The 11,071-nt window shown below is 30.8% G+C and overlaps 1 protein-coding gene across 1 annotated transcript; it reads left to right on the forward strand.

Moving 5' to 3' along the window:
* The first annotated feature begins 6,877 nt into the window (after positions 1-6,877).
* On the forward strand, positions 6,878-10,306 carry LOC105782761 (protein OBERON 3). Its single transcript, XM_012607720.2, has 2 exons — positions 6,878-8,966; positions 9,448-10,306. The coding sequence occupies exons 1-2, from the start codon at positions 7,088-7,090 to the stop codon at positions 10,032-10,034; spliced, it is 2,466 nt and encodes an 821-aa protein (XP_012463174.1). The 5' UTR covers positions 6,878-7,087; the 3' UTR covers positions 10,035-10,306.
* The last annotated feature ends 765 nt before the right edge of the window (positions 10,307-11,071 follow it).

The following is an 11,071-nucleotide window of genomic DNA, read 5'->3' on the forward strand; positions in this document are numbered from 1 at the left end:
TATGTCAATCAGTTTAAATTATGATCTAATTACTAAATATCTTATTTAAATTTAATAATAAAATTTAAATAATTTTGAATTGTAAAATTAACTTTGGAAAATAATTATTAACTTTAGTAAATTTTTTAACTGATTTGGACATAAATAGAGGATTGTGTAGTCAAATCCTTTAATTGGAGTGTTTGTCGAACAGAGATTTGTAAGCGTTTAATGAGTTAAAACCTCTAACACAAAAAAAACGCAGGGATGAGCAACTTTTTTCATAGTTAATTGGGAGTGAGATATGTGGAATGACATATCTGATCATGCGTACTAAAAAATTACTCCATTTGCCACATGCTCTCGAACCTAATATGGGTGTCAATATATCAGTAGCCTCTGTTCTAAAAAAATATTTACTACTTAATTTATGTTTTCTTAATTTATTTTCAAATTACTTGTGTAAAATGATTTCTTATGCAACTTAAGAAATTTGCAAATAAGAAACTTGAGAATTTTGTTTTAATTCCTATAACGAATGTTTTAATTCCTTGGTAATAGTATTTTATTTTAACAATTTCACCCAATAAAATTAAAGTATTATAAACAAATAAATACATATAAATAAAATGTATCATGCCCTTATTTGCCATTTTACACATGTTAACTTTCAGTTACCGATTAAGTTTTACCGAATACATTTAAATAAATAGTTTATAAAATCAGTTGATCAAACCAACCACTGTAACCAACAATCAGCAAATTACCAAAAAAAAATATTATATTTGAGTTGCTTGTTCGTGACCTAACCTAATCTAAGATTGTGCTTGTTTTTGGTTGCCCAATATTAAATAAATATAGCATCTTCCTTAATCCTTAAAGTCAATCAACATTAACAGTTAATTAAATAATTAATAATATAAAATTGTATCTGACAGATAGACAGGACAGCTAAGTTAATTTGAAATTTTCGAAGCATATCTTATTTGGTAATATGGTCCAAACCAAATATCTTTTGCCGGCATTAGCTCTTGGTGAAGCAAATAAAATATCCTTAATCTTTATTTTATTCTATTTTTTCGACATTAATCTCGTTATAGGTTTTTGTCATATATGTTCTCTTCTATGTAACGTCTAGAACTACTCATAGCTTTTCTCCAACTCTTAAATAGGAGGATAATGCGCTTCAACGCACTCGAACCCACTTCCTACTGCGCCGACAATAATACCGATGTCAATCGAGCTAAAACTCAATTGACATGTTTATTTTATTTGGTGAATTATATAACGAGTTTTCTCATTTCATAATTCACACTAATTCTTAATTCCATATTGTTTTTTTAAACTTCACTTTGAAAAATGTTAAATCTTACAATTAAATTTTACGATTAAAATTAATCATTATAAAATACGTCCAGATTGATAATTGGAATAATATTTATACAATACTTGCACATAATAAAACTTAAACTAAAATAAAATCTGAATTAAAATCCACACGTACATTATATTTAGAAATGGTGGATTCAAACTTAAGATTTCAAAATTATCAAAATCTCAATCTTATCGTTAAACTAAAGCCCCATTGACACCACTTTTAATAAATAAAATATTAGAATATGTTTTAGGTCCTTATACTCTTTAGATATTTAGAATTTAGTCTCTTTACTTTTCTCAAATTTCAAAATTCTTTTGTTAAACTCACTAATGTGACACTTTAACATAAATAAATAAAAATGTTATAATGAACTTGCATTTAATAAAAGAATTTTAATGATGTTAATAATTGAAATTGCATTTTAAAATTCTAAAAATAGAGGGACTGAATTTCTTAAAGAAAAAATAGATGGATTAAATTTCAAATGTATAATGACTACAAGGACTTGAATCATAGTTTAACCAAAATAAAACCAAAAGCATGTAGTTAAAAAAACATAGTGAGTGAAGCAGAAAGAAGACATAAATAAAGTATGATTCAAATTTGAATGATTTTCTAAGATAATTAAATAAATAAATGTGTGGACATCAATTTTGTTGCACTTTATTGTGTTGGGTGAATGTGGGTCATGCTTTCATCTTTGCCAAATTTCAATGGGAAACAATAAGAAACAAAACTTTGGGGGAATGGGGGGAAGTTTATTGGACCAATGCAAATTGTCAAGTAGAGTGCAACTTGACATGGAATAGCATGTCATATTATCCTTTTCAAACACCATATTCAATTTATTTATTAAATCTGTATTATTTGAATCGATATATCAATTTAAATAAAGAGATTAAATTGATCCTTAAATGAATGGTTCGAAATTTATAAGAGGATACATGTGTTTCAACACGCTTGAATCAACTGAATTAAAACTCAGTCGACGCTTTTTCAAAAGTAAGCTCTAGCTAGTTAATTAATTTGTAAACAAGATATTGATTAAATTGATAAATATATGCCATAAAGGGTATAAACATATTTTTTTAAGATACGATTGCATATGCAATTATAATTAACACATTCATATCATTAGAATCAGTAAATTACTACAGAACTCATACATGATAGACTTAAACCAGAATAAACTTTAAATTAAGAACTTACCCATGATATTTATGTGTAACGAGACTTGAGTCTAAGATTTCAAAAATCATCCGACCTTAACATTCTATTAAATCAAAAGTTCATTGGCTTAGAGAGCACAAATATTTAATATCAAAGAGAAAACACTAAGGGTTTATTTGGACGACACAGAGTAGTTGAATGATTGTAATTATAAAAAATTATGATTCCCTTTACGTGTTTAGCTGATAGAGTGTAATTACATTGTAATTCCCTATAATTACATAGTTCCATAATTCATATTTAAAAAATATTAATTACTATAAAAATTATTATCACGATAAAAATTTCTAAATAGGTAACAAAATTAATTTCAAATCATTGTATGTATTATGTTAGTCCAAAAAAGTAGTTGATAATACAATTACTAATAAAATAACAAGATAAATAAACATCATATGTAATTTTATCTAATTGTTCTAGTGTTCCATATTTATTGGGTTATTCTTTTTTTAATATCTGAATCTATATTATTAAAATTATCAAGATCTCTTCCTTCCATGCACTCTTTGAAGTATGGTTCATCACAAACCCACATTATGGATGAAGCTATGAAGTATGCAACATGCTAGTATGATCCAACTCTTTTTTTATGCTATACTGAGTTGATTTGTTAATATGAGAAATATTTTTTTAAAACAACAAATGTTCTCTCAATCACATTTCGAAACCAAATGTCTCAAATTAAAAAGTTTGCAAGCCGTCTTTGGTGCTTGCGTGTTTAGCTCCGTTCTTTCAAATGGTATCATACCCCACGATATGGTGTAAGAAAACATTTTGTATTTGCATAATTAACATCTACCATATAATATTGAGTTCACCGTGCAAATGATATCTATAGCTTTAATCATAAAAACTTATATAAATTTAATTCTTTTGTATTACACAACGATGACCGTGCAAATAGTCTATAGCCATTATAATATAAACTTTTATGAATAATCATATTATTTTATAATATATAGTATGGACACGTAAATAAATTATGTCCATACTATTAGCAGTAACTTTTATAAATAAATATATTATAATACTTTTATAACATATATATTTTTATAATAAGCTTTTTTATCATAACTTTTAAAAAGTTTAAATAATATATTTTTGTTATAACTTTATAAAATATACATAAATTAATTTTATAATATAAGTTTTAGAATTTATAATATAATAATTCTTTGGCAATAACCATCCCAAATATTTATACATGTTCATGTTTATAATATAAAATTTATAACTTAAATTTGCATAAAAATAATTTTTTAAAATTAAATTTGGATGTAATTACCTCTGAAACTACTGTAATTCTCATCCCCATAAGAATTGGAAAGTGTAATTGGGATGCTCTAATTACATTCAATTTAGTAGAACCCACAAATTACAATAGCTACCCAAATATATTATCATTGTGTAATTACAAGCAATTACACCCAAATCCAATCATTAGGTGATTTTCCAAATGCTACCTAATAAGGAAGTTAACATTATTTTGTATTATCTCTATTAATATTAAACGTGTTATTGAGTTTGGTGTCACAAGTAAAATAGGCACCAACTCAATTGGATGATAAAAAAACTCTTATTTTACAAAGTAAATTATATTATTTTAAGGGTATTTTATAATTTCTTATTGATGAATATACGCAATAGAGTTTGAATTAAAGAGAAAATATCTAATACATTGCTAATGAGATTTAAAAGTACCACAAGTTGGGTTGTGGTGACGACAAGTGTATATAAGGTATAATAAAATTTTAAAAATAAATATATTGAAAAGGACAAGTGACAAATATATAACTCAGTTTGTGGAGTTAAAAATTGCATCGTTAGTATACCAAATACTCACATTTCAATTCAGACCTTCATAGTTTTCAACATTTGTATTTTACCATTCAACTAAAATCTTATTTGTTTGAGAATTACATAAGTTTTATAAATATGTTTATTACATAATTTTGTTTTTCACCTAAATTATGCGTGTTTCATAATCTAGTTTACATAAAATATCGTTAACTTTTTTTACTATTAAAATTTATGGAAAATATATATTTTAGTAAAATAAGTTTAAAAAAATAAGAATATAAAATTTGTAATTGAGTATTATTTATTTTATAAATTTTGAAAAACCCTTATTTTATTGTTATTATGACGATGAGCTTCACTTGAGTCACAACACCAAAGGCATATCTTGTTTTATTTTTAAAAATAATTTTATATAAAATCAATAAAATTTCAATCATGATTAAATTGTGGAAACCCTTTCGGGAAAAAATCATATGTAGAGGAGGAAAATTTCACTAATGTTGACAAACGGATAATACAAGATGAGTTTCGACTACATATATTTAAAGGTTGAAAAATTATATTCTAATCAAAGTCAAATAGAAGAAGTATAGTTCTATACGGATTCGATTCATGTCATAAAATCTCTAATAATTGTTATCAACTCATTATTATTATTATGAAAAGGACATCATGTTATTAAATCATAGACGTGTACAACATTAAATAGGAACTTTCCTTTGTCCCTCTCACATATTTTCTTTTGACCATTTTATTGGAAATTTATTGTTATGTACCATTGACTTAAATTCAACACTTGATTAATTAGGAAAAAATCATATCAAAACATATCTTAAATAATTTTTTTAAATTTTTTTATACATTCAAATTCAACACTATTAGTCGATCGAGTATTAGTTCGGTTGATATCAGTATTATTGTTAGCGTAAGAGGTCGTGGGTTTAAGTGCGTTGAAACGCATTATCCTCTTATTTAAGAGTTGAGAGGAATTATGGATAGTTTTAAACATTATATCAAAAAGAGAATATATGATAAAAACCTATATATATATTTATAATTATATCAATAATTACCATTAAAATTAATCATTTCGAAGACTTATTGTGAAGGCTTAAAATCCTAAAGTTTAATAATGCGATTTCAGCCTGACCCTTTGCTTTAATTGAAAAAAAAAGTTTGAATGTTTCCATCTGTGAAATTATATTTTAAACAAGACATTAAAATATACTTACTTTTAAAATGTAATTAATTATATGTTACATAAAAATAAAAAAAATTAGCATAATTTCACAATATGTACGATATTAAAATGATAAAAGTTTAGATTAAATTGTGAATAAAATGAAACCTCTAGGTATTAACAACATTATTAATACTAGAAATTCTATCACACGCGTAATGCTGCGTGTGAAAACTATGTACTTAGAATACATGTGTTAGTTTAACAATAACATACAACAAATAATGAAACGTATGACTTAAAATTAATAAATAAAAACACATGAAATATTTATGATATTAAAATGACATTTAAATACTCAAATACATCATATTAAGAATTCTAAGCGCATTGCAATTATTTTTCATAGTGTTGTCATTAATCTCGAGTTAGTGTCGAGTTGACTTATGGCACTAACTCAATCAACAATATTATCAATACATAAATTTTATCACATGCATATGCATGTGGAAACTACGTATTTGGGATACGAGAGTGTGTTTAAAAATAACATGCAATAAATAATAAAACATGTGGTTTGAAACTAATTAATAATAAAGACACATGCAAAATGTATGATGTTAAAATGAAAAAATAGATTAAATTGTGCGTAAAACAAAATTTAAAGACGTAAATATTTCAGATTAAGAGTATTAAATGCATTACAATTGTTTATCATGGTGTCATCATCAATCTTAAGTTGATGCCGAGTTAACTTGTGACACCAACTCAATCAATAATATTATCGAATATATATATAATTGATGGAGGTAATAAAATATGCATAATACAATTAAAATGTAAATATTACATTAAAATTAAAATAAACCTATGGTTTAGTGATAAAGCTAATGTTTTATTGACGTAAATAGCACATGCTCAAATGTAACCGCATTGCAAATTTTTATTGGTTTTAAAAAATAAAAGACTAAAATTTATTTGAATAATATAATTTATTTTAATTATATAAGTACATTTTATAATTTTACTAATTAAGTTGGTGCACACAATTGATTCGTAATAAAATGCGCATTATAAAATTAACATGTAAAAAATATTTTAAAATTTCGAATCTTGGAAGTAACATTGTTGAAGGGGCAGTCACGAACCTCAAACATAAACAGTAAAACGGAGAAGTAACAAAATTAATTGTAGTTTAAGTAAAAAAAAGAAAAAGAAAATTTAAATACTTAAGTAAAAAAAGAGTAAAATTTGAGGGGTACTAAGCGAAAATTAAAATCCAATTATCTAGTCAATGGTGTAAACGCTTTGAAGTTTCCAGCCTTAGTTGCAGGGTATTATGGCGTGCTAAATCAGAAGGCAAAAACAAAAAGCATCCCTCAGATTCTTTTAAAAAATTTCCATTTTGACCCTCCATCTCTACTTCTCTAATCGCTATCCCTCTCTTTCTCTCTGGTAAGTTAAGTTTCTCTTTGTTTTTTGATCTCTGTTCGTGTGTGTGTTGCTTTTCATATAAGGCGATGTTTGGAGAGAAAGATCTCTCAAGTAATCTCCCTTGTGTAGGAGATGAAAGCTCTCAAAGCAAGCTTTCACGTTTGTTTCAAAACAAGGAGAGTTCAGTTGAGAAAGTGAGTTTTGTACAGAAGGGTATTGATTTTCTTAGAGAATCAAAGGTGGGTCTTGATGGAGGTTACCCTTTACCAAGATCTTCCAAGCCTGGGATTTCTGGCTCCCAAGAACTCACTCTTAGCTACCTCTGTGAGAACCCTAAACTGGGTTTTTGTTCTGAGAAGACCCAAACCCTGTTGGAAAAAGTTACTACCTACAAAGGGAAAGAAGTTGTTGATTCTGAGAACACACATCAAGATGAGAAATGGGTTGAAAGAGATTTCCTGAATTTGAGTGAAAGTAAAGGGATTTCTTCCAAAAGAGATGTAGAGGATGATTTTCAAGAAAGAGAGACTAGTCATAGGGAGAAAAAGCCAAAGCTTGAGACTTTGAATTTATCTCTAGCTTTACCCGATGTCTCTCTCTCTCTAACTGCATCGAATGCTTTGCAAAATGGTGATCCTTCGCAACATCGGTCTAGGCCTAGTAGGAGTGTACAGTCCTTGGCACCATCAACCAATAACACGCAAACCACTTGCTCTAATGATTTCACTGCTGCTTCATTGTCATACTCTTATTCTGTGCCGTATTCACACAATCCTAGCTGCTCCTTAACACGGAATTCTACTGAGAATTATGAGTATTCTGTGGGGAAAGATGATCAAATTTGGTGTGGTGGTGAAGGTACTAATGGATCCGTGCATAGTCGTTTTAGGCCAATTGGTGATGGAGTTGCTTTGGCCGGTGCCGGTGCTGGGTTTTCCATGATGCAGGTTAACCGTCATGTGAATAAAGATTCATGCACTAGTCTTCATAGGACTTCTAGTTCAGATAATCATTCATTTTTCCCATCTGAATTGCTTGCTAAGCCTCGCATAGATAATCATTCAGGGGATTCAAGGAGAAAGGATTCAGAGAATTGGAGAGTTTTGGAGAGTATGGATGGAGGGAGATCCAGGAAGATTTCTAGACCGGAAAAAATTCTTCTTGAGATTGTGTCTGAGTCGATTCCTGCCATGGCTCAAATAATGCAGGAGCTGCCTGAAGAAACCCTCGAATCAACCAAAGAATACTTGAGGAATCTTATTGGAACGCCAGAGAGGAAGGAAGAATTAGTTGGACTTCAAAGTCGACTTGAGAGGAGATCTGATCTTAGCAAGGAGACTCTCTCAAAGTGCCATAAGGATCAGCTAGCAATCTTAGTTGCAGTGAAAATGGGCCTGAAAAGCTTCTTGTCCGGGAAAGTAGGACTTCCCATGACCGAGCTGCTGGAGATTTTCTTGTTTATGAGATGTAGGAATCTGACTTGCAAGAGTGTACTACCTGTTGATGACTGTGATTGCAAGATATGCTCAGGAAATAAAGGGTTTTGCAGTTCTTGTATGTGTCCTATTTGCTTGAATTTCGATTGTGCTAACAATACTTGCAGTTGGGTTGGTTGCGATGTTTGTTCCCATTGGTGCCATGCTGCCTGTGGCATTCAGAGGAATCTTATAAAACCAGGACCCAGCATAAAGGGACCATCTGGGGCTATGCAATTCCATTGTATTGGCTGTGGCCATGCTTCAGAAATGTTTGGGTTTGTTAAGGATGTATTTTTGTACTGTGCTAAGAACTGGGTTCTTGAGACATTGACAAAGGAGCTAGACTGCGTGCGAAAGATTTTCCGGGGCAGTGATGATTCGAAGGACAAGGAACTATACGTCAAAGCTGATGAGCTTTGCAACCGGCTCCAAAACAAAATGATGTCTGCTTCAGATGCTTGCAGCATCATTATCCAGTTCTTCAACTGTATGTATCTTTTGTTCTGTCTATATTTTCTGTGCAAACTAATTCCACGAATACGGATATAGTTCATCACGAATTCATTATAACTAGTCAAACCTGAGAGTTCAGTGCTTTTGATGATTGAGAAAACTGATCAGCAAAACAAAGTTCTTATGCTACAAGAAGGATGCCTGTCTTTTGTTGTTTAAATTTTATCTTTGATTTGGCTGCCTGCAACTCAGAGTTACACTTTGCTCTTTGATTAGGACCATTCATGAATTAGTTGAATAAGCATAGTCTTGTTTATGGTTTACCGGTTCCTTTGAACTTAATTCTATTGTTCTATAAACATCCATCTTAGTAGGCATCCGTGTTGTAGTTTTCCGTCACGGAGTTAGTTATATTGCTGATAAGTCCAGTGATTAATTTTCATGCATCACTCATTTTATGATATTCAAGTCCCAACTAATTCTACCTCATTTTTCTTTTTGGCCCGCACATATAGACTCTGATGGTTTGTCAGACTTTCCTACCTCCGGTGCATGTTCCAAAGAGTTAACAACAACTCAAGTTGACCTTCGAAAAGATGAATCATCGGTGACACCAGGCGCTTCTCTTCCTCAGAAGCTCGTGTTTTACAGCACAAGCTCGGCAAGTGGGCATGATTTACTTCCGAACGAACACCATCGGAAGGACCTCAAAGCTTCTCTCATGAATGACCTAAAGAGTGAAGATGAATACCGATTTGGAAGGTCATCAAACAATGATGGATTTGACAGCTTAGAAAGCATGGTAAGAATTAAGGAAGCAGAAGCAATATTGTTCCAAAGCAAGGCTGATGAAGCACGGAGAGAAGTGGAGAGTTACATGAGGATGATCCGGGCCAAGTCCGAAAAGTTGGAAGAGGAATATGCTGAGAAGCTATCCCGACTTTGCTTACAGGAGACGGAGGAAAGGCGAAGGAATAAAATGGAAGAACTTAAGGTTTTGGAACATTCACAGTGTGATTACTACAAAATGAAACTAAGAATGCAAGCAGAGATTGCCAGTTTGTTGGAGAGAATGGAAGCTACAAAGCAGCAATGGGTTTAACTCTTTTCTTTTTTGTTTGTTTTCTTCTTTTTCTTAATTTATTGGTTAACAATTAATTAATGTAAAACGTGTGGTTTGTTCCAAGTTTTTAACCTTATGGATTCTACTTGTTCCCCCCCAATGAGAAATGAATGATTGTACTGAGTTGTGAAAAATTCTTTTAATGGTAAACCTTCATAGCCATTGAAAATTGAGAGTTGAAGGGGTATCAAAATTGTAATGCTTGTTGCTATCGCAATATAGAATAATCACGTTTGTGCTGTTCATGCCAATCTGCTCCCTATGCATATACTATATAATATTTCCATAGCACCAAGAAAAAAGAAAGTGATTGGTTCCCTAGAAAATTTGTTGTATGGATTGGAGAATAAAGGTGAAAGGCGGCATCAACGGGTGACGCCCACAAATTACGAGACTTTGGGACCATTGAAATTTTGAATTGAAAATGCGTAAAGATCATCACCATTTTCTTTTCTGGTTTGTAAAACTGGTTTTCCTGTCTGGACTTTCACTTTGAAATTTGAGCTCAATGGACCCTACTGCACCCACTTGTGGAGCCACCCATTAAAAGCCGTGAACCTAGACATCATAATTTACATATATATATTTTTCCTTTAATATATTTGATGGGGATTCCTCCCACTGGGTTTTTGCTAACCAGTGTTCGTATAACTTTAATGCTCCAAAATCATCAATTATTGCATTTAACATAGATGATCATTTAGAGAGGGAGAAAGTAAATTCTTGGGGGAAGGAGGGTTTGATATTCTTTTTGAGAGAGAAGACAGGGCTGGGAGGGTGGTGTTTGGGTGTAATCATTGAGCAGCAACTGGCAATTTTGCTTTGACTCTTCCACTCTAGGAAAATTCCAAGCTGTATGCAAAGCCCATACTGCTATACCCTTCAACAACCGTCTATGCATTTGAGCGGCAGAGGGTAGTCTTTCCTGCGACGGAACTGGTTGGCAAATAAAACAAAGCACATGCCCTCTATTGCAATGTGAATCATGGATGCTCGCCATTCTTCCCTGGCATTGC

Source organism: Gossypium raimondii, chromosome 13 (genome assembly GCF_025698545.1).
Source record: "Gossypium raimondii isolate GPD5lz chromosome 13, ASM2569854v1, whole genome shotgun sequence".
Taxonomy (NCBI): domain Eukaryota; kingdom Viridiplantae; phylum Streptophyta; class Magnoliopsida; order Malvales; family Malvaceae; genus Gossypium; species Gossypium raimondii.

What these genes read in the sequence shown, in the direction of transcription:
- LOC105782761 (XM_012607720.2), top strand. Translation starts at nt 7,088, where the DNA reads ATGTTTGGAGAGAAAGATCTCTCAAGTAATCTCCCTTGTGTAGGAGAT. An exon ending in CATTATCCAGTTCTTCAACT is followed by an intron (nt 8,967 to 9,447) that starts GTATGTATCTTT and finishes CCGCACATATAG; the next exon opens with ACTCTGATGGTTTGTCAGAC.